General features: G+C 44.0%; 1 protein-coding gene across 3 annotated transcripts in view; it reads right to left on the bottom strand.

Moving 5' to 3' along the window:
- Positions 1-22,307, bottom strand: part of LOC147016709 (integrin alpha-11-like) — a 121,627-nt gene that overhangs the window by 64,582 nt on the left and 34,738 nt on the right. For all 3 annotated transcript variants that reach the window (XM_085847858.1, XM_085847856.1, XM_085847857.1), the window contains exons 3-5: positions 15,089-15,201; positions 5,977-6,050; positions 941-1,055 (exon numbers count right to left, since the gene is read on the bottom strand). In XM_085847858.1, the coding sequence (XP_085703984.1) occupies positions 941-1,055; positions 5,977-6,021 (160 nt within the window). In that variant the 5' untranslated portion in view covers positions 6,022-6,050; positions 15,089-15,201. The remainder of the gene's footprint in view (positions 1-940; positions 1,056-5,976; positions 6,051-15,088; positions 15,202-22,307) is intronic.

Below are 22,307 nucleotides of genomic sequence, written 5' to 3'. Positions count from 1 at the left end.
CAGGGTGATACATTAACGCGTGAGCCATTCATCGGATGGATGTTAAACTAGAGGAATCATCCACCAGCAACGGCTGCTGGTGGATGTTAGACATCACTTTTGCGACATCTTTTGTGAAGAGTAGACGAGTCGTCACCGGCACTAAAAACAAATTTCAAATTCCTACACCGTCAGTGAAAAAAAAATCACACCTGGCCAGCAGGGTCGTGAAAGAATTTGGCTAAAACCTTTATAATTGTGGCCATTAATTAAGTCGGAGTAAAACAGTCGCAGTCAATAATTATGTTCGTCGACAGAATGAACATGGAAGGGATGGTAATTCTGTGACAATTATCGTTGTCAGTTTTGAATGTAACTAAAGATGCCGTTCAAGTATATTTTGCAAAGATTAGATCCTGGCCAACATTCAAACACCGTGTGTCCTTATAGCATAGGACATTTCCTACGTCGTCAAGGGTCTTCTTGATTTATAGCTCACCGTTTGACTCATCTCAAGAGCATCCATGAAGTGTGAGCCAAAACACATCACATCAACAGCAACATTTTTCTCCAAAATGACAAAAAAAAGGAAACCCAACAGTCCCATTTTTTCTGCTCTAAATATGGATATGTTGTTCCCCAAAAACACTCAAACAGCCTTAAGATAGCGTGTACATACACACTGATGCAGACATGTCAAAGGCAAAAAAAAAAAACAGGAAGATAATTAAATAATTAAAACACGTGCAAACACCCCTAATTACCTCGAAATGGAAGGGTGATGCTGAGTGAGAAAAACAATTTGTCATTTAACACATTGACCTTTTTTGTGGGGGGGGGGAGGAGGGGGTCTGAGCAGATGATAGTGTGATCTGCCACCTGTTACTTTCAAAACCCACGACTATTCTATTTCTCACCAATGTTTTCCAAGGAGAAGGTTATTCGCTCGGTTTCTACCCACCTTGCCGGGTCGGTGTGATGCTAAATTGATTCTCTGTGAGAATGTTCTTGACTTGGCACGCCCCCACAGGAAAATAGGAACTTCCACAATGCTGTGCCCACAAAGGTGCGCAGGCCTGCAAAGACGGTGCAACCTGTCGGTAGGGGCGGTGCTCGAACATGATCAATGCCATGAAAATATATCACTGCTTTGCTGCTGGAATCATTTACAAACAAATGCATTTAGTAAAATGTGTTTGCCAACCATTCTTTTGAATTTTTTTTTCCTCTCTTCACAACAGATATGGGACCGACAGTGCGAAACCACCATTACCTCCACCATTGAAGATAGACGGACGTTATGTTTTCACCCCCGTCTGTCTGTCTTCGTGTGCAGGATATCACAAAAAGTTGCGGACACATTCGGACGAAATTTGGTGGTCAGGTTGGGTGTGCGAAAAGGTTGAACCGATTTGATTTTGGTGAAAATACGAATCTGGATCTGGATACGAGGATTTATAGAATTTTTTTTAAGTGATTCTTCATAATTGAGAGATGGGGCCAAAAACGTTGTGGAAAAGTTGTGATAAAACTTGGTGGATGAGTTGGGTTGGTGACAAGAAGAAGACAATTTGATTTTGGTTCAGGTCCGGATGCATCTCTGGCCTAACAGTGGAATACAAAACGTAAACCGTTCAGCTTGGCGGAGGGATGCGCTATACCGAGTGTCGTTCTACTTCTTTGTGCAGTGGCTTCTGTTCTGTGAAAGAAAATTACCGATGTTCTTCAGATCATAAATTTCTATAGGATCCCCAAATCCTTTCCAGAACGAGAATGATTCACCATTGTATACAAGCCTAAACAATGCAAGTAGTATAGGAAAGGCTGATTTGGGGCCACCTTGTGCAAGGAGGGCTCCAGAGCTCTGGGAATGCTCCGAGACCCTTACCTTTACAGATGAATATGGACGTCTTGAAGCAATAGAGGTCTGGCTTGTACCACTGAGATTTCCATTTAGACATTGGTATTTTCCTTAGTATGCCCAGACGTCTTCTGACAAATCGAGGTCTGACTTGTTCCACCCAAACATTCGATTAGAGCTATCCAAGTTAGTAACATATCGCAGCAGCAATGGAAGAATTTTTAAGCGAAGAACTTCAATGGCCAAAAAAGCGAAGACTTCAACCGGCAGAGAGGTGGCGAGACCTGCTCCTAGGGGTGTACAGGATCAGGGAGAAGAAAACGATTGAGATGTATTTTAGCCTAGCATGATCCTAGTTCTCGAGAACCAGGAGAGGGAGCACGCCCGAGTGTGGACACCCCAACGTCTACGAGAGGAGCTGCTAAAGGCTCCAGGGACCAACTTTATCTTGAATGAAGGGCTAGTACACAGCTAAAAAGATGCAAGTCGCTGCTACTGCAGCTTCCAGCTCTTGTAGCTTCGCTAAAAGCAAAGCAAAAAGTAGTATCCGGTGCAGTTGAAGGTGCACCATATGTACCTTGTTATACCAAAAGGGGTTCTGGCTCTGAAACCCATCCCCTGCCTTTTAATGAGAGGTGATATTTGCTTAGTACATGTGTACATGTGCTTAGTATTTAAGGAGATCCGGATCTTGTATATACAAGAGCCGAGTCCTAGAGATTAAGGTTTTGTCTCCACAAGAAGAAGAATAACAACAAGAAGAAGAAGAACAGCAACAATGCCGAGCTATCTATGAGCAGCGTTCGCAATGAGAGAGGAAAATTATTTGAGTACTTCGTATAGTAAGCCTTTCTGGAGGAAAGTATGAAGATGCTACTTCGTATTATCTGCTTTTGCAAAGTAAAGATCCAAATGTTTATGTTGAAAGCGAAAAAGCTTCTTGTAATCAGTACGAGTTAAAAATCGAATGATTCATTGTGCCAAGTGCAGAAAGAAAACCGAGACAAGAGATATCTCTATTCTAAAAAGTAAAAGTAATAGAGTTATACAGAAAGGGATATGTACTAAAAAGTGTGGAACGAAAAAGAGTCAATTCATTTATCAGCAGACAAATGGGGATGTACAACAAGCTCGAATGAGCTAAGATCCTCGTCCTCTTAATGATGACATCATAAAAACGAATATGACGTCATTGTGATGTATCAGGTTTGTGATAAATTATCTGTACTAATGCCCGGCTTGATTCCCGCAAACAAAATTCAAACAGCTTGCCTAGTTTCGGAGATAATGGTATCGGCGATTTCCATTAGCGGCGATATGACGTCAACTTTTTTTCTAGGAAGAATTTCCAACATCGGAGATGGTTACTGCCTGCGCGTGGGCTTTCTGCATATACATGGAAAGTTTCACGAAGATCCGATGAAAACTCTGGGTTGCGAAACAAAAAATGTCATAAAATAGGAATGATGTCATAAAAATTGATATGACGTCATAGTGATGTATCATATGTGCGGAAATTCATCTCTGCTAATGCCCTGTTCGATTCCCGCAAACAGAATTCCAAAAGCTTGCCTAGTTTCGGAGATAATTTTTTAGGCGATTTCCATTAGCGGAGATATTTTGACGTCATAACTTTTTTCTAGGAGGAATTTTCAAAATCGGAGATGGTTCCTGTCTGCGCAGGGTATTTTTTACATATATACGCCAAGTTTCTGGAAGTTTCGATGAAAACTGGATGCTGTGAAACAAAAAAGTCCACAAGAACAACAACGTGAGTAAGACTTCGAGATCCTCCACGAGGATCTAAAAATTGCTCTCAAGAAGTAAATTTACAATGACTGGGATACCCGCCCAACTACATCTACCGGGGGGTATTCGTTCTGTGGTCCTGGCACAAACCTGGATAAGAGATTAGACGAACCTGGCAATTCTTGGTAAAACCTGGTAAAAGCAAAAGGAAACCAAGGAAGTTATGGACTGATGAGGGCACAGGGTTCTATAACAGAATATTTATGGGTTTTCTGAAGGCCCACGGTATAACATTGTACGGTACCTTTAATGAAGGAAAGGCTGTTGTCATTGCGTGTTTTAATTGCACTTTGAAGGAGAGATTGGACAAAAAGTTTATTAACCTCGGCCATAAGAAATGGGTTTCTATAATACAAGATGTTGTAGATGCTCACAATGACACCGTTCACTCGAGAACAAAATCGAAACCCTCAGAAACATTCACAAAATTAGAATATGAACAAGAAATTAATCTGAAGAACCCAAAGTTTAGACTTGGCAATATCATACGAATACACTGATGGAAATTACATTTTGAGAAGGGGTATACTAAGAGATGGACTAATGAGTTATTTAAAATTGTTGATGTGCCCAACACAGTACCCTGGACTTGTAAATTATATGATCTGTATGGCAAAGAAATCTTAGGTTCATTTTATGCTCTAGAATTACAGAAAACAAACTTTGTGACAGAGTATGATCCAGTCGCCGCCTTTGACAGCCACGAGAATTAGAGCTGCCGGTGCCGCTGGGCTTTTTCCCAGTTAATGGCAGTCCGCTCTATCTTAGAAAGCTCTAAACAAATTTTTCCCACTCCATTGCATTTTTTGGAGGGTAGCCCATCCCTGCATGTGTATGTAGTAGAGGACCCGTTGGAGCTCCTTCGCTTCTACTGCCGAAGAACCAGTATCTTCGGGAAGAACTGCATCAAGGATCTTGAATACGTAGTAAGGGTAATCATGGTGGTTCATCAGCCCGGTGGGTCGGACCCAGTCCCAAGTTTTGATTGCCTCCCTGAAAATATTTATTGCCGCTTTGCAGATCGATTCAGGAAGCTGCGGGGAGCCATTACCCGTGAGACGTTGCATCATAAGATGGGAGTTTTTATTCAGATCCATTTGCCTGATTTCTTTCAGCATTGCTTAATGTCATCAAGTGTGAGTAGGCGATGGTTTTTCTTGTCGCGCCGAATGATTTCCTGGAGTTGCTTCAGTAGTTTTTCTCCATAAGTATTATCGGGGTCATCTTTATCCCCAAGCTCCTCCTCCGGCTCTCAGGCTAAGATGCGGTCCATCCAAAACTGAAAGTGGTGATTCAGGTTGAACAAGCCTGATTTGTCATCCTGCCCCTCCTGGAAGTATAACTGTGCTTTTTCGAAGACGGTTCCTATCAACTCTCGGACGTTTCTACACTCGGCGCAGGTCAGCTCTGATGCATCGACGTTAACCGTCATCTCGACGCAACAGTCCAAACAAATGTTGTACTTCCCTCCGACGGTCGCGATGGAGTGCTTGACGGTCTTGGCGATGCAATCAATCCCATGCCTGGTGTATTTGTCGAGGAGAGCGGCCCCTTCCAGTTGGTGGTGGTATCTGAGTCCAAACTCTACCTGAACTTGCCAGATGAGGCGGTCAAGTTAGCTGAGAAAGTTTTCAGAGGCAATAATTTGATGGAACTCAACCTGAGTGACTCAGCATCCTCATTCTCCAGTGACGGGTTGGAGATGGAGATGACTGGTGTGCAGGATATACCTCAGGTGGATGGCTTCGAGCTCCTTTTTTGCTTTGCGAAAGCAAAGCGTTGGCTTGGCTGTCTCTAGTTTGTTTAGCTTCACTATTCATCGGGGCCGTGAGCTTGACTTTCACAGCAACGTAACGCCCTGTGTCTTCCATTGTTACTGCGATATGTTACCAACTCAGATAGCTCTAATTGAATGTTTCGGTGGTACAAGTGAGACCTCTATCGTCACAAGATGCCTGGGCATACTAAGGAAAATACCAATGTCGAACTGGAAATCTTGGTGGTACAAGTCAGACGTCTACTGCCTCAAGACGTCCAGATTCATCTCTAAAGGTAAGGGTCTCGGAGCATTCCCAGAGCTCCGGAGCCCTCCAAGCACAAGGTGCCCCAGAACCAGCCTTTCCTAAACTACTAACGTCGCCAAAAGAATAACGAAAAGAACTCAGTATCGTTCACATGGATGTATTATCTGATCAGATAAATCGGATGAAATGATATTCCGGAGTAGATTTAGAGATTCTCATCCACAATATCACATATTGCCATAAATATAATCCACCATGGTATTGTGGATCATTTGGTTGTTTTTTTTTTTTTGAAGAACTTACCACAAACGTTTTCTCATCTCCTGACAGGCTTAAACCCATGCTCATGTTTCCATGGTACTCTTTGGAGAAATGTGCTGTGGATAGAGCGGCCTATTAGTGTGGTCATGGCATCAAGGTTTTACACACGTTGACATAATTACGTACAAAACATGATTCACATTATTTATAGCCCTCCAGTTGTCATGCCGCAGAATCAAATCCCAAAGTTAAGGCATAAAAAGTTTCTACCAACCAGATACTCAAAATAGTCCAAAATGTGCAAATGGAATTTTTCTTTTTGATATACAATGCAGGTATATGCTTGTAATTAGTAAGGAAAACATGTACTTATCAGTTACTATGTGGGAATATAAAACAGCGGATTGTGATGCAGAAGTTTTGTGTGGAAGGACATTAAGAAAGGGTGCATCGTCGAGGGATAGAAACCCGGTATGGTGGATAGAGGAGGTAGTGAAGGCAGTCGGTGTAAAGGAGGTTTGGAAGAGTATAGAGAAGATCAAGGATAGGGGGAGGCAGCCGGATGTGGGGTTGCTGCACCTGTATGGGGAGAAGAAGAAGAAGAAGAAGAAGAAGAAGAAAGCAGCAAGGAGAGCTGTGGATGAGGTGAGGAATTGTATGGAAGACGAGGTGTACAACAACTTGAAAGAGGATGATGGGAGGAAAACGGTATATAAATTGGCTCCTACCAGGGATGAAGATGGTAAGAGCATGAAGGCGAGGGGGCAGGGGTGGTGATTAGGGATGGTGGCAGGAGGCGAGTGACAGAGAGGGCAGCAGTGTTGAAGGTGTGGGAAGGATATTTCAAAGAGCTGTTGAGCCGGGAAGGAAGCAACGGCAAGCCGGAGCTACCGTGTTATGTAGTAGGAAAAGTGGAGTTGGTGGAGATCACAGAGGAGGAAGTGCAGATGGCATTGAAGAGGATGAAGAAGGGAAGAGTGCTCGGCATTGATGAGGTGTGGACAGAGATGATAATTGCAGTGGAAGAAGTCGGAGTCAGTTGGATGAAGAGGCTGTTGAATGTATGTATGAGAGGGGGTTCAATTCTGGAGGATTGGAGGATGGGGTTAATTGTGTCGATATGGAAGGGGAAAGGAGATGTTAAAGATCCAGGGAAGTACAGGGGGAATTCCGCTCCTTAGTCGTGTCATGAAGGTGTGGAGAGGATTATGAATGGGAGGATAAGGAAGAGTGTGGAGATGGAGATCAGAAAAGAGCAGCAAGGGTTTAGAAAGGGTAGGGGGATGATGGATGGGATGTTCATGCTGAGACACAGCTGGTGGAGAAGAAGTTGTAGGTGCCAAGTGAGATGGCATTGGGATTTGTGGACCTGGAGAAGGCCTACGACACTGTCCCGAAAGAGATGGTGATGGCGACGCTGAGGTGGATGGGCGTGCTGGTGGCAGAAGTTATGTTGGTGGAATGGACGTACAAAAGAACGAAGGGCAGACTTTTGGTTGGTCCTGGAATGTCTGAGGAGTTCAGTGTGAACATCGGTTTGAGGCAGGGAAGCGCTCTCAGCCCACTCATGTTTATCATGGTGATGGAGATGGTAAGAAGGAAAGTGAGCTTGAGGGGTAGTATGGGGAGGATGATTTATGCGGACGATCTGGCTGTCATGGTGGAGAGAGGGCAGGAGAAACTGGAAGTACTGTGGGAGTGGAAGGAGGCATTTGGAAAGCACGGGCTGAAGATGAGTATGGAGAAGACCCAGGTGATGTGGGTCGGGCAGCAGAGAAAATAAATGAATATCAGGTTAGAGGGGAAGGAGATCAGACAGGGAAATAGGTTTCAGTGTCTGGAAGGCACAGTGACCGAGGATGGTAAGTCCAAGGCAGAGGTGCGGAGGAGGATCCAGTGGGTGCAAATGCATGGAGGAGGGTGGTGGGAGTAATGGCAGACAGAAAGGTATCAAGGAAATTGAAAGGGAAGCTTCTGATGTCATGTGTAATGCTGGCCTATCTTTACAGTCTGGAGATGGTGACACTGACAGAGAAACAACAACACAGGCTGCAAGTTTGCGAGAACAACTGGGCCAGGAGGATTGTGGGAGTGTAGCGGGTGGATAGAAGGAGGATGGATGAACTGAGGGAGGAGATTGGTGTGGAGGACTTTGACAGGGAGATTGGTGAAATGCCGGCTGAGATGGGCTGAACACTTGGTGCGGATGGGGAAGAGAGCGGATAGGTTGAGGGAGAGAGGTAGGAGGAAAAGAGGTAGAGCGTGATTGAGATGGGAGAATTGTGTGAGGAGGGATATCCATAAGGTAAGGGTGGTTGGAGAGTGGAGAGAGTTGGCTGAGGACAGAAGGAGGTGGAGGAGTATCATGGCCAAGACAGGACAGAAACTTGGTGCCATCAGACCTCACCCCTTATAAAGGGAAGAGGAGGAGAAGAAGGACCATTTTGAGTTTCTCACTGCCAGAACATTTTTAACAGCCCTTATACAATGTTAACCATGTGTCGCTTTCTCCCTCTTGTGGTGCTCTGTTCAAGAGAAGGTTCAGTGCTACTGCAGCGGTCTTAGGGCAAGGATCACATTCAATGGTTTGCCTTTGCCTTCCCTGTGGTAGTCAGAGCAGTAATGTGTAACTCTTTGGGGTTGCTGGTGATAACCCGCCCACTCTTTGTTGAAAGACACTGTGGGAAATTTTACATTGACCAACAAATGCTGGCAGATGGGACACTCAGCTTAACGCGTATCAGTGGGATAGCACACTTTATGCCTTTTGAGGGTTAAGGCTCATCGGGTGTCTTTCAAAAATAAATGGACAAAAAAAGAATGCGAAGGCTAAAAGAAAACCACCCAGTGTATGGATTTCCCAGGAAACTGCTTTGGCTCCCCCGACTCACCCATCTGGAATAAGCTACACAAAGGGGTCGATTTGCCGTGTGATCCACCATCAGGGTTACACGAGTTGTTTTTTGTTGTGCCCTCTACAAAAACCATCATACCTCTTATTAGCAAGTGCGTGATGCCAGTTTTTTTTTAAACAATGAACAGAATGTGTGCGTGTGACAATGGGGAAACACAAGGCACCATGCCCACACGCACACACTGCTTTATCACAAGTCTGTTTCTCACAATTCGAAATATTCACTGAACAATAATGCTTTTCTAAAGCATTGTATTATCATTCTAAGGATGATGTAAATAATACTAGTGAAACAACCCGATATACAAAACTTTATCTCGGTATCTCAATTTTAACCAGGGTTTATTCTAACGTGCAGTTGTACCCCTTTTGTGCAGTTGTAAATTCAAAATGTGCAGTTGTAAATTCAAAATGTGCAGTTGTAAATCCAGATTTGTGCAGTTGTCAATTTGTTCTTTCTTTGAATTTGCATGGCTTGGGTGTCATAAACTAGGAAGGAACCACAATAGACATCACTGATAGTCTGATAGCTGACCAAAACTTGTTTTTTTATTAACCTTACAATATAATGCAATCATACATATTACATAAATCATAATACATGACATAGACTACCACATTTCACATTAAAAATTATATCTTAAACAGTGAGGATTATCAAACATATTTGCAGTAGATGTGAAACCACAAGTGGTTGCTCATCATCACACAAAGAACAAAATCATAAACCTGAGCCTGAGGTTGATGATGACGAACATTAGAACCAAGTTTCAGGTAAGTCCAACTCGCTAGCTGTCTTCGGCAAGAGTAAGATTAAACAAAATATGTAGAACTTAACGAAAATGAACATTTTAACCTGTCCAAGTAAGCAAAACTGCAAGGTGGTACGTCCACCTCGTCAGGCTCGTCATCCTCTACTTTGTGTTCTGCTTCTGTGAAAACTCCCTTGAAGTGGACTTGAAACTTTGCTTTGTCATGGCTTTTGTTTCTGCGTGCCTTTGACGACAGCCAAATCATAACCACCTCCCTTGGATCAAATGCTTCTAATGGTGGCATGTTGTAATGCATGTACAAATACAGATTTTCCGTCTCCACTGACATTCTTGATCTTTCACACGTTTTCAGAGCATTGCTGCTACTTATAAGACGCTCAACATCTGCTGAATGAGGCTTGGCAGCCACAACTCTGCTTAATGCCTTCACCAGATTTGGAAACAATTGTTTAGACACCAGATACTTGACCAGCTTGTTGAGAGTTAAGTCTTTTCCTTCTCCAGAAGACACAAGATCTTGGTATTCCATACCGAGTTCCTCAAGGTCCAAATCTGGACATATCAGCTGATGAACAGCCTTGATGTCAGCATCTTGTAGCTTCAAGAAGGGCACCAGTACCTCCATCATGTGCTTGTCAATGTCACTGTCAAACGCCGTCGTGCCCGGCTGCTTCGCAGCCACCTTTTTTTCCTGCCTCGCATCAGAGTTTGTGCAGTTGTAAATTTTCCTTAGAATAAACCCTGATTTTAACTTTATCCCTGTCCGTGGTTTCAATTTGTTTTTCACCGCCTCTTCTCTGATATTGCTCCCTCTGTTCTCTCAAACCTCTGACCATCATCCCCAGGATGTGCACGTTCTTCCAGTAACCCCTCCTGATTAAATTTCCAAAATCCAGGCTGACTGCAAGCCTCAACTCCTTTATTCCTTGCTTCTCCCGTCTTTGGAACCACCTTCCATCGGCCGTTCTTTCCCACTCTTCCCTCCAGGGCTTCAAAAGCAGGCAGTGCACCGCCACCTTGTGGCATCACTCATCCTGACCCATGATATTTATTACCCCCATTAACCCTGCCTAACACAAATCTCTTAACTGTTGATTTCAGTGTTTCCTCCCCTCCTCTCTCACTTTTCCTGTTCATTCATTTCCTTGCTTATTGTGCCCAATTGTTGCCCCGTGACCTCGAAATAGTTGTTTACTGAAAGTAAGAACCTTAACTTGCAACCGATTGATAGGTTTACAGACTGTTCAGATCATCAGCTGAGGTCCATTCTTCAGAGGTTTTGACCCTTTCAGCACAGAATCTCTCCAAACAATGCCGTGGGTCCACAACCTTGGCCATGGGTCTACATTAGTAGATCCACAACCTCAGCTGTGTCCAAACTGTCAGTCAACCCAATGCAACCTCACATCAAACATTCTACTTGTTGCATTTAGCTTTACCTGGAGATGTTGACCTTTCTTGTTAGAGTGTTTAATGTATTACAAAACACTAGAAGCACCTGCTCCCTATGGGAGCGGTCAGGGGAATTATGTTATTATCCTGATTCAAAATATTCAAAATACCTCTGCAAAGCACCTCACTGCACTGGAAAATGTGGGGACAGGAATACTGCACTGTAAAAGGTGGGGAATTGTAATACCTTCCCCACCTGGAGGTATTTTGAGGTACACAATACCACATTTACATATATGTTTTGAAATAAAATATATATGTTTTAAAGGCTGTAGAAAAATATAACCAAACAAACCATTGACTCGGAAGTTTACCGCCATTGATGCGCTGTCTTTTACACCACTCTTTTTAACATGTTATATTAGTTTTCATGTTGTTGTTTTTGTCCTTTAATGTCCCTAAAAGTTGCGTCTACACCCCCCCCCCCACTCCACCCCCAAGACCACTGGCAAAGATAAAAATGCTGATCCTATGTAGCAAGTCTGGATGTAATTGGCACAGAACTGTCGGAGTAGCATCGCACACTCGCGCGCACGCACGCACGCACGCACGCACGCACGCACGCATGCACACACACACACACACACACACACACACACACACACACACACACACGTGAATTAAAGTAAGAATTCATAATGTTAATCACACATTTTATTATATAAAAAGACATTATATCATGCACACCTTACCTTATGGATTACATGCACATTATGCAGCACATCCATTATGCATCCTGCACAATCAACATGTTACAACCCTGTGCGTGGAGCACAAAGCAGGGTTAAGCAATTGGTTCACTCTGTCTGTCTATCAGTCAATTTCTTTGATCGAGGACTACTTAATTTCAATTGAATTTTATATTGTAAACATTGTAGAACATGAAGTGGACCACGAACCTGCAGTTCAGCAGTACTTTGGCCCTGAATTTGGCAAATTGTAAGGAATCTCATTCTAAGTGCACATGCACACTCGCGATCGGTATAGCAATTGCTTCAGTCTGTGAGTCAGTCTGTCAGTCAAACAAAATTACAAAGTAAATCCAAATAGGAAACTTACCGTTTTTAGGGACATTAAAGGACAAAAGCAACAGCATGAAAAACTAATATAACATGTGTAAAAGGGTGGTGTAAAAGACAGCGCATCAACAGCGGTAAACTTCCGAGTCAATGGTTTGTTATCCCACCCCCCGGAGGGAGGGAGCGGGATATTGTAATCGTCCGGTTTGTTTGTCTGTCTGTCTGTTAGCAACTTTACGGCAAAACGGCTTTAGCAAACACTATCAAATTTAATCCACAGGTGGGCAATGAACCTTGGACGACCCCATTAACTTTTGAGTCCAATTGGATCAAAGGTCAAGGTCACTAAAAGATCAAAATCGTTTTTCGCTCAAAACTTCGTCAAAAATGATCCGATTTACTTCAAACTTAGCTTATAGTGAACCTTATTCTATTTGTCACTTATAATCATACTCATTCCTATCGTGAAAAATGCATATTTATGAAGATCGGTAGGGTCCGAAGTTTTGGGGGTCATGGTTATCGGTCAAAATTACAAATTTTCCATTATAAATAAAAAAAAGGTTAGGAATATGTGTGTTTACGATGGAAGACATATATCAAGTCCTTTATTGGCTTTCATTTGACACCATGGCCTTTGACCTTACGTGGCCTTGAAAGGTCAAAATCATTTTACGGTCATAACTTCGTCAAAAATGTTTTAATTGCCTTCAAACTAAGACTAAAATATTCCTTATAATCAACATTCAGGTTAAGGATGTATCAAATTTAAATTTGATCCCCAGAATAACTTTATGCCTTAAATGGGGGGGATTTGTTGTGCCTGGTTTGGTGATATTTTTCTACAGCCTTTAAAACATATATAATTTCAATTCAATCATTTATTTGAACACTGCAGAACACAAATTGCCTTCTTATCACTTACATAAACCTCTAGTTCAGGGGTTCTTAACCTTTTGATGATTCCAGACCCCCAATGGATTGTCCAACATGGTCCCATACCCCCTTTGCTTGACTGTCAAAATCATCATAATCACCAGTCCTATTAGCTGACAGTATGAATTCCAAAGATGTCAATAGCTTGAATTTATTTTAGATATGGATAGCTCGGAATAGAACATGAAAGGCAATCATAAGCATTTATCATATATATTTACAAAAAATAAAAATAAAAAATAACCAATAAATTACAAATATACAAACATTGAATAACAGTGAATATTGAATAACAGTCCTAGTTATAATCTAACATTCTAACCAACTATAAATTAATAAATCAAATATGTACAAATATTCAGAGATCGAGTCCCATACCCCCCAGCATTTAGTTCCCATACCCCCAAGGGGTATGGATACCCCCGGTTAAGAACCCCTGCTCTAGTTGATCAGTACTTGGGCAAAACTTTACGCCATCTCGACCAATCAAATTTTCCAGTTTGGAGTTGGCAGAAGGTTCAGCTCCGGACTTTTCCGTTTGACCCATCGGCTTCGTAGGGTAACCATCCCACCTGTTATTCAAAGTTCACGAACAAAGCTAATCTAGATCGTGCTGAGAAAGGCAAAGCAAGAGCTGAAAAGACTCTTCCCATGTCCTTTTTCTCAAGACTGGGTGGGGGTAAAGGTGGTCCATGCACGCTCAAGTCCAATTACAGAAAACATAATTTTCACGGATTTCCCATGTGCTCTACTGTTTTCAGCTATTAATAAATGCTGTGCTATGGGTGGTTCCTCTCATTATTGTTATTATCCAAACCAACATTGTACCATAGAAGAGCTTTTCAGGAATGTTGCTGTCTAGGAAAAAGTGTTCGTACAATATGGAATGGGAAAACATCTTGATTTATCAAAGAATTCGGTTTGAAATTTGTTGTCATTGATATCAATTTATATTTCTTATAAAAGAGACTGAAGTGCGAGTTTGGTAAATTGCTATTTTTATTCCAGCTCTTTTGCATAAACATCGCCATGAAACTGATAGCATAAACCCACCATTAATTGTCAGCAAATCATCAACGAATTTGAAGATGTTTCCGCTCATTCTCACAGTTGTTAGTGTATTCCTGCTCATGTTTCTGGATCCAATCAGACTCGTACGTGTGCAGGGGTAAATTTGTAAAGAAAGGGGCTGGATCTGAACCCATGGGCATCCCCACTGTCTGCTGGAGTATCCTGTTGTCAAATGTAAAGTAGCCATTGCTCAAGAAATCGAAACTTTTTTCAAGTTCATTTTTTTAAAGTAAATGAAAATTGACTCTTCCAAAACCAGTGTCCTCTATTTTGATATACGCTTTACTACTGTGCCTGGTGTTGGCTTAATGGTTCGGGTGGTGGGCTTTTGATCTAATGGTCCTGAGTTCAAATCTCGCTCAGCTGTGGAATTAATACCAGGTGGGGTTAACTCGGCTTGTCATCCTTCCGAGGTCGGCAAAATGAGTGCCAGCATGCTGGTATACTGAGTCGGAATGGCGACCCGTCCAGGATTGTGCCCAATAGCCAAGGAGACTACTTAAGCACCAACGCTCGACACAGAGTATGGTCCCAATCTCCTCCTTTACTACTCCTGGTAAATCTTTTATCTACTGCTCTGTCCTATGCCGGCATAGGTTTGTCATGTGGAATGTTTGTATATAATGTGGAGAAACACACACACACACACACACACACACACACACACACACACACACACACACACACACACACACACACACACACACACACACACACACACACACACACACACACACACACACCATTAGATGCCCCTCTCATGGCTGTGACTAGGAAATGAATGGGAAATTCCTTTGAGAATTGTAAATGGCCATGACTTTGGCAGCAACACAAAGTGAAGAGGCAATGATGTTATATAATGGATATATCAGCCTCAAGCCTAGGCAATGTCTCCAACATCCAGCTCCCTTAAACAGAAATCAACCGTCGGTAGTTTTCCATGGTTTGAAAAGAGAGTGACAGCCAACGTATGAAGATTTGCTTCTTACAATCAAGTAGGATTCTCTCGCAATCATTCTTGCCGTTCTTCTTCACGGGGCACCTGTAAATCTGCCCACCGCGTTCACCCACATTTCCTGCCCAGGGATCTGTAATGAGCAACCTGTGGACATGCACACGAGTTATTTTAACAGAGCTTTTGCCTTGCAAGGACTAGAGCAATTGCATGGCAGTCCATCTAACCACCATTTGGCTCAATAATTTGCCTCAAAACACACAATATTGGTTCCTGAAGTCAGTTAGGTGTTCCTTCGGCAAAAGTAAGGATCATTATGACACAAAATGAATTGCTGCCGTGATTCACAGGTTCAAGCACGAGGGAGGTAATACCGACAAATGGTAATGGAGGTGAGTGATGCGACAGGCAGATAGATGGTTTAAAGAGGTTTGTCCGATGCTGGATGCCTGGAGGCTAGATGAAAATCATCTCGCAGTTTTGGGTACGTGTCAGCAGCTTGCTAAAAAGTTGAGGAGAAAGCTAAAAAGAAAAAAAAAATGCTGACATAGCTTTGCATTTTCATTACCAAGAAAAATGGGTCTGACATTGTTTTCAAAACCAAACCAATGTACAGGAGGAAACTATGATAATAATATTGTATATGTGCCGTGCTGGGAATTACTAGATACAAGGAGGTTTCTCTCATTTGTATGATTAAGGTGAGAAAAAACAGTTTGGTCATGAACAGAAGATCAACAATTGGAAGTTCCATACCGTGCTCGCAAAGTCATTCGAAAGTGCCGACCACCTAGACTCACCACTCACCAGGATTGAGATTGAAAAATCAGAATTGAGACAAACCGACCACACCAGCATGCTTTCAGTTACACGACATTGTGAGCGACACGAAGCTGCTGTTGTATGTAGCATCACACTATTTAGGTCACAAATGTTATTGTATACATTTTCTCATGCTGCTGTTTCAATAAGCATGTTGGCTGATCGCAGAAACAAACATTACTCTTGACTGGCACGTGCGAACAGGTTTCCTATTTTAACTTTGTGCCTTCGGAGTGCAAAGCGCTTGCAATAAACCTCGTTTACTCTGCATTGCCCATTAACATCATATGAACAGAGACAGCAGCTACAGCTTGAACCTGGTTCACAAGAAGGTGCGTAATGAAGTCATCAAAGAAAGTATGGAAGTGACATTTTTTGACAATTCAAATTAAATGAATTGACGACTGTGGGTTCTCTTCTACAGTTCTCCAGCAAATGCATCATATTTTGTCTAACTTTATTTGGTATTTCAATGCCATGAGTGTATACTTGAGAGTTGTTGGTTTACAACAAGTCCCGTAACCTTGTAACTAAAAGAAGATATAGAGTGGCAGTTTGTTCCGCAACCAACAATTAGTGATAAAAAATTTAAGTCATGCTAATGTACCGCGCAACTTACAATAATGCAGCATACTGGAGTGAGCCGGGGGGGGGGGGCGGGGGCAGCACGGTCCGAGTGGCTAATCGACAATCTCAAGGATGCAGCACAGCACAATGGTCCTCATGACAAACTAATGATGCCGGAGAAACCAAGGCCTTCAAGATCAATGGAATCTCCTGTGATTAAGCTGAGTCAATGGGCCTATCACTTTCACATCGCACACAAGTGGGTAGTCTCTCTGTGTTATACAGCCTCGTGTCTGGTCTTGTACCCTCTGCTCTTTCAGTGCCTCGTCAACCCCAGGTTTATTCAGGGTGCATGCGGTCCATCAATAACCCCCTTGTAGTGAAACTCCCAAAATCTAGAATCACTGCTCACCTCCACTCCTTCAATTCCGCACCCCCCGCCAACCTGTGGAAACAACTTCCACATACTCTGCAATCTCATCTTTCCCTGCAGGTCTTCAAAAGACAGCTGTTCACCACAATCTCAGATCACCCCCCTTCCAAAATCATGATCTTTTGTTTTAATCCCCGTTACCACTCCCCCCACCCCACCCCCCTTTTCACCAACCTCACTCAACCCCAAACCCACCTCCTTCCAAATTTCCAGTTTTTCCTTTCTGAGAGTTAGCTTCTGTATCAATATTATCCACCCCATGCATCCTCCCCTACCCTTCATTACTCCCCACGTCGCATATTTGTCAAAGTCTCCCTCTATTGGTGGTTGCTGTTGGTGGTTCCTCCCCACTTTCTACTCTTCCTTTTATTCTGTTGTGTCCTGATCCATTCTGTATGTTAGCTTTTCCACAAGCCTTGACTTTGTTTACCAAAAAAAAAAAAAACACACAGAGGGTACGTGGGACGGGCCTTTGACATAGCCATGTGTGACATGCAGTCACTCACAGAAACCATCATCATTTTTGCACATTGAGAATTTCAAACACTGGACAAGGCAGTCAGAAGACTGATATTTGTCAAGTTCACAATAATAAAACAGCGTTTCATAAAACCTCCAAATAGATAAGTATATAGAAATAATATTATTAATAATAAACGGCAATATTGTTGTGGGCCGGGGTTCGATGGCGATAAACGGCCACTAGGTGGAGCGGTGGAGTCGTCTCCCATCGAACACCCGGAATTTAGGTCGTGACTCTCGGATAAGTCCGAGAGTTCACGGGTCCCTTAGCGGACCGTGGTCGCCAATATTTGAACGGCGTGGGGTAGGGTTAATTGCTTAATTTCAATATACCGAAATACCCACGTCGTCCAACTACCGGGAAAAACCACACCCTCGACCAACTTTGTCCGAATCGAGTCGCTATCACCAACTCGGATCTGGCGTAACCGAGCAGAAGTTACCAAAGCCACGCCGGACCAAATGAACAATCCACGGCACGAACGGCCCGACCAATTCGCAACACGCACCATGCTAGGCCAATGGAGGAAAGCACAGAAAACAAGCTGGTACATTTAACAGGGGTTTATTTTATAAGGGAGGGAGACACAGAGCAGAGTTAAACCGACTCAAAGCAATGCAGGTATGTACAAGGCACTTAAACAATTCTACTTAATGGACTGGTGACACGCACGCGCGCGCACGCACGCAATAATGGGGCCGGCGGGCCTTTATTGAGGCCTCCAGCTCAGAAAGAAAGGCAAGCCGAAGGCCAGGGTCTGGCATGCACCTGTCCGCCTCGTGCGGTGTACGATGATCTGGTCGCGTGGCGGGACTCAAACCCACAGCTTTCACGCAGTGTCAAGCACCAGGAACTGTGCTCTCCAACTGGCCACGCACCAATCAACCAAGACCAAGGAGAAGATCAGAGACGACGATGACCCAGGACCAGATGACCCAGCCAGCACCAAGACCCGCGACCCCCAAGACAACCAACCTCCCCCGCCTGGCGTTCCTTTATATCTTTATTGTCCGGGGTGAGAAAAATCGCCATCTGAGGCGGTCTCCACCCTCATTGGCCGGGGTGTCGTGGGAAAGTCGCCCTCTGTGGCCATCTCACCCCTCATTGGCCGGGGTGTCATGGGAAAGTTGCCCTCTGTGGCCATCTCACCCCTCATTGGCCGGGGTGTCGTGGGAAAGTCGCCCTCTGTGGCCATCTCACCCCTCATTGGCCGGGGTGTCGTGGGAAAGTCGCCCTCTGTGGCCATCTCACCCCTCATTGGCCGGGGTGTCGTGGGAAAGTCGCCCTCTGTTACATCTCCACCCTCATTGGCCGGGGTGTCGTGGGAAAGTCGCCCTCTGTTACATCCTCATTGGCCGGGGTGGCGTGGGAAAGTCGCCCTCTGTGCGTGATTGGACAAGGGGTGGAGTCGGAGCTGAAGCGATGAAAATCTCTGCCCACGTACGTGGTCGAACGCACGTGGGCAATGGCGTCGATGTGCGAAGTGAAGTGAAGGAAATTTGTTGTAAAAGAAACTCCGCAACGCACACATGTAATTTCCGTTAGACACAGGTAGGGGACCCTAACTATAAACACATACTTATCGAGATAACTAAACTTAGGACTGCTGTCTGTCTGTGTGCACAAGGCTTCCAAATTCGTAACAATATGCATTGGCATAAATAAACGGCAATATGCATTGGCATTGTCTGTAGTGGGAAGGCCGCTCACACGACGCAGCTTTGGCCTGGATTTCACCCCAGCATTGCTGGCCACATGGCCCTGTTTAAGACAGCTACTGTACAACAAATTTCCTCGATCTCTCATTGTACTTGGGCTTAGCTGCTCTCCCTCTGTGTGGTGTCTACTCCTCTCATGGACACCTCGAGCTCCATTCTGTGGCATAGATTTTTCTTGTCAGTTTATTCCCTCGAACTGACTATCAATTTGGACCAATCTTTGCTGGTTCCTCACCATGGAGTTGCCTGAAACATGTCCTCCACCCAGAGTTGGAGACCGAGTGTGTTGCTTTTTCTCCCACACTGGGACATTGCAGAGTTCTGCTGCACCTACGTTTGCTAATTTGCACATAGATTGGACCTCACTGGGTATAATCACTTTCATGACATCTTGTTGGCAATATATCCACATCCTATCTCAAAAGGATTGAGGGCAATGATGTTAACAAGAAGTCCCTTTGGTGAGGGTTAAAGCTCTTGCACAAAGGAGATGAGCACAAGACACAGCCTCATTAATTTCTCATTTTATTGGCCTTGAATAATGATGTGGGTCACAAAGGCATTTGCAAATTCCTTCCTGGAATCTCAAAATTCAAACCCTACAAATTCCCAGGCAGGTAAGCAACTCTTAATGAATGGCACTACATGTAAAATCATACACATACCACACTCCATAATGCCCCATCTCATAACAATACTTGTATAAAGTAATGACAGAGCTTTGTTTTAGCTCGACTTGAGACTAGGTTGAGCTTTAATGAAGCTGTGCGTCCCCATGAATGGAGACAAAGAGCTCAGTTCTCGCTTTCTCGCTCGATCAAAATTCAAAAACAATCAGACAACCGATAAGGCCTAATTTAGATACATAGTGGGGTGAGGTCCTTTCACTTTAGCATTCAGTATTTGCAATTAATTAGTTTTTGTGGTTTTTTTTTTAAAGGCCATTTTCCCCACATGATGCCGTTACAGAAATGTCGCTTCGACAAAACTACAAGAGAACCAAAGTTGCAGGTGAATGCAAGAAAATTGCATCATTAAATGGCCTTCAGTCAGTGCTATTACTGAAATTACATAACACATGATTATATGTCATTGCGTTACATTAATAAAACACCTTCCTGATATCAGAAGCATGAAAAACTCGAGTTCATAGAACACCTTACCCCACGCAGTCATGAGAAAAAGGGCATGGGAAGGGTCTTTTAAACTCTTGCTTTGCACTTCTGAGCATGATCTATATTTCCTATGAGCTACGATTTTGTCAGAATCTCAATATTCCCCGATGTTGAGAACGTGAGTGGCACGATTTATCGGTCAATATTCCGTAAAATGGCACAATATTTTGTCCCAGTCCTGCAAAACTGCAAAACTTGAGGGTTTTTGAAAGTGCAAACAAGGCGATTTGTGTTCTACAGAGTTCAAGTATATAAGACAATTGCAATAAAATAAGTTTTAAAGGTTGCAGAAAAAAAAACAACAACAAAAAAACTTTTTTTGAAGTTTACCGACGTTGATGCATCGTCTTTTACACCACCTAATTCAGGACGTTAAATTAGTTCTCCATGCCTGTTGCTTGTGTCCTTTATGACATCCTTAAAAAAAAGGAAATTTCCGATTTGGAATGATTTTGAAGACAGAGTAAAACGATTACCTTCCTGCTCCGTGCGTACGCACGATCGGGACGAGATTCCGTACAATTTGCAAAATTTAAAGTCAAAGTATTGCAAAACTGCAGGTTTGTGTTCCAATCCATTTCATGTTCTTATTTGTGTTCTATAGTGTTTAAAATACAACATTCAATTGTGATTAAGTAGTTCCTCAATAATCGACTGATGTCTGTAGACAGAGACCGACAGACAGAGTGAACCAATTGCTTAACGCCGCTTCTCACTTTGCACGTGGGGTAAATACTGTTGTGGTTACCAAATTCGCAAACCACCATTCAGGTCCCTTAGGTGAGATATCTCGGTAAGTATATGTGTAGTTAGGCCCAAACCCGTTGTCTAGTGGGAATACATGTCATTCATGCGTGCTGCGACTCTTCAGGATAGCCGTTTTTCTTTTACTATCTTTATTTTGGACCAACCGCCATGGTTACCACCACCAACCACAACATCAACCACCCACCACAACGCCGCTTCACCACAACAGCCACGACCTTTCCCGTCACACCTCGCAACCGTCGCATCGCCACCGTTCTTGCGCCGCTTGTGGGTACCGGTGTTGGACTCGTGCAGGGCGCGCGCCGAACAGCGTGTACAAAACCACGGATTTTCCGCTCCAAAAACGGATCAAAAACGACTCACGCCCACTTTTGTTCCGTCCAATCGGTGAGCGAGGGGCGATTTGGCCCCGCCTCCAGGGCGTTGGAGGGCGGTCGCTATATGCAAATTCATGGATCAAAATGCATTCACGCCCACTTTTTCTCGGGCCAATGGGGAGCGAGGTGAAAGGTCGAAGGCAGGGGGTCAAAGGCGAAGCCACGGGGCCGATATAAGCGACCGCGTTCGTCAGTAGAGTTGAGTTAAGACTTCGCAGTCGGTGGAGTTGGGAAGAAGAAGAAGAAGAAGAGTTGGTCGTCGTCGTCGTCGTCGTGTGCGTTGGAGTCGGAGCGAAGAGGACGGAGCTGTGGAGAGGGGGCGAAGGCAGACGAGGGGTGCTCGCGTCGTGCCGGGAGCTGTACACCAGGGAGGCCGACGGCGCGACCTGGTCGAGGTGGAGACGCTCGTCGCGGGACTCGAGACAGAGTAAAAATCCTCCTTTCCCCGAGCATCAGCAACCCCCTCCTGTTTCCCCCCGCACTGAGATAGTGCGACCAAGGGGGCCCCTTTTCCCACCCCCCACCAGACACTGTCCGCGAGGCCCGCGGAGTTGAGGCACCATCGCCGCTCCGCGTCTCATCACCAGACGGGTAGGCCCGACCCGGTCTCGGCCTCAGGCCCGCCTCATCCTTGAGGGTGTTCTTTTTCTTGGTTTTGGGTATGTGTTGTCGGCGCCGTCTGTGAAGTAGAATTGTATAAGTGTTGCCGTGTGCTCGGTAGTCGGTATTAGCTCTGCATTGTGTCTTCGCTTTTACATTTGCTTTTTGTGTAAAATTGCATTGTGTTTCTCTTTTCCTTCTATGTGCTTTTGGTGGAATTGAATATGTGTGCTTTCCGTTCATCGCGAATAAATGTGCTTTGTGTTGAAC

Source organism: Eptatretus burgeri, chromosome 11 (assembly GCF_056783735.1).
Source record: "Eptatretus burgeri isolate ZD-2024b chromosome 11, Ebu_testis_v1, whole genome shotgun sequence".
Taxonomy (NCBI): Eukaryota; Metazoa; Chordata; class Myxini; order Myxiniformes; family Myxinidae; genus Eptatretus; species Eptatretus burgeri.
The sequence above is the reverse complement of the archived record's forward strand: the minus strand, read 5'-3'. Positions and strand labels throughout refer to the sequence as shown.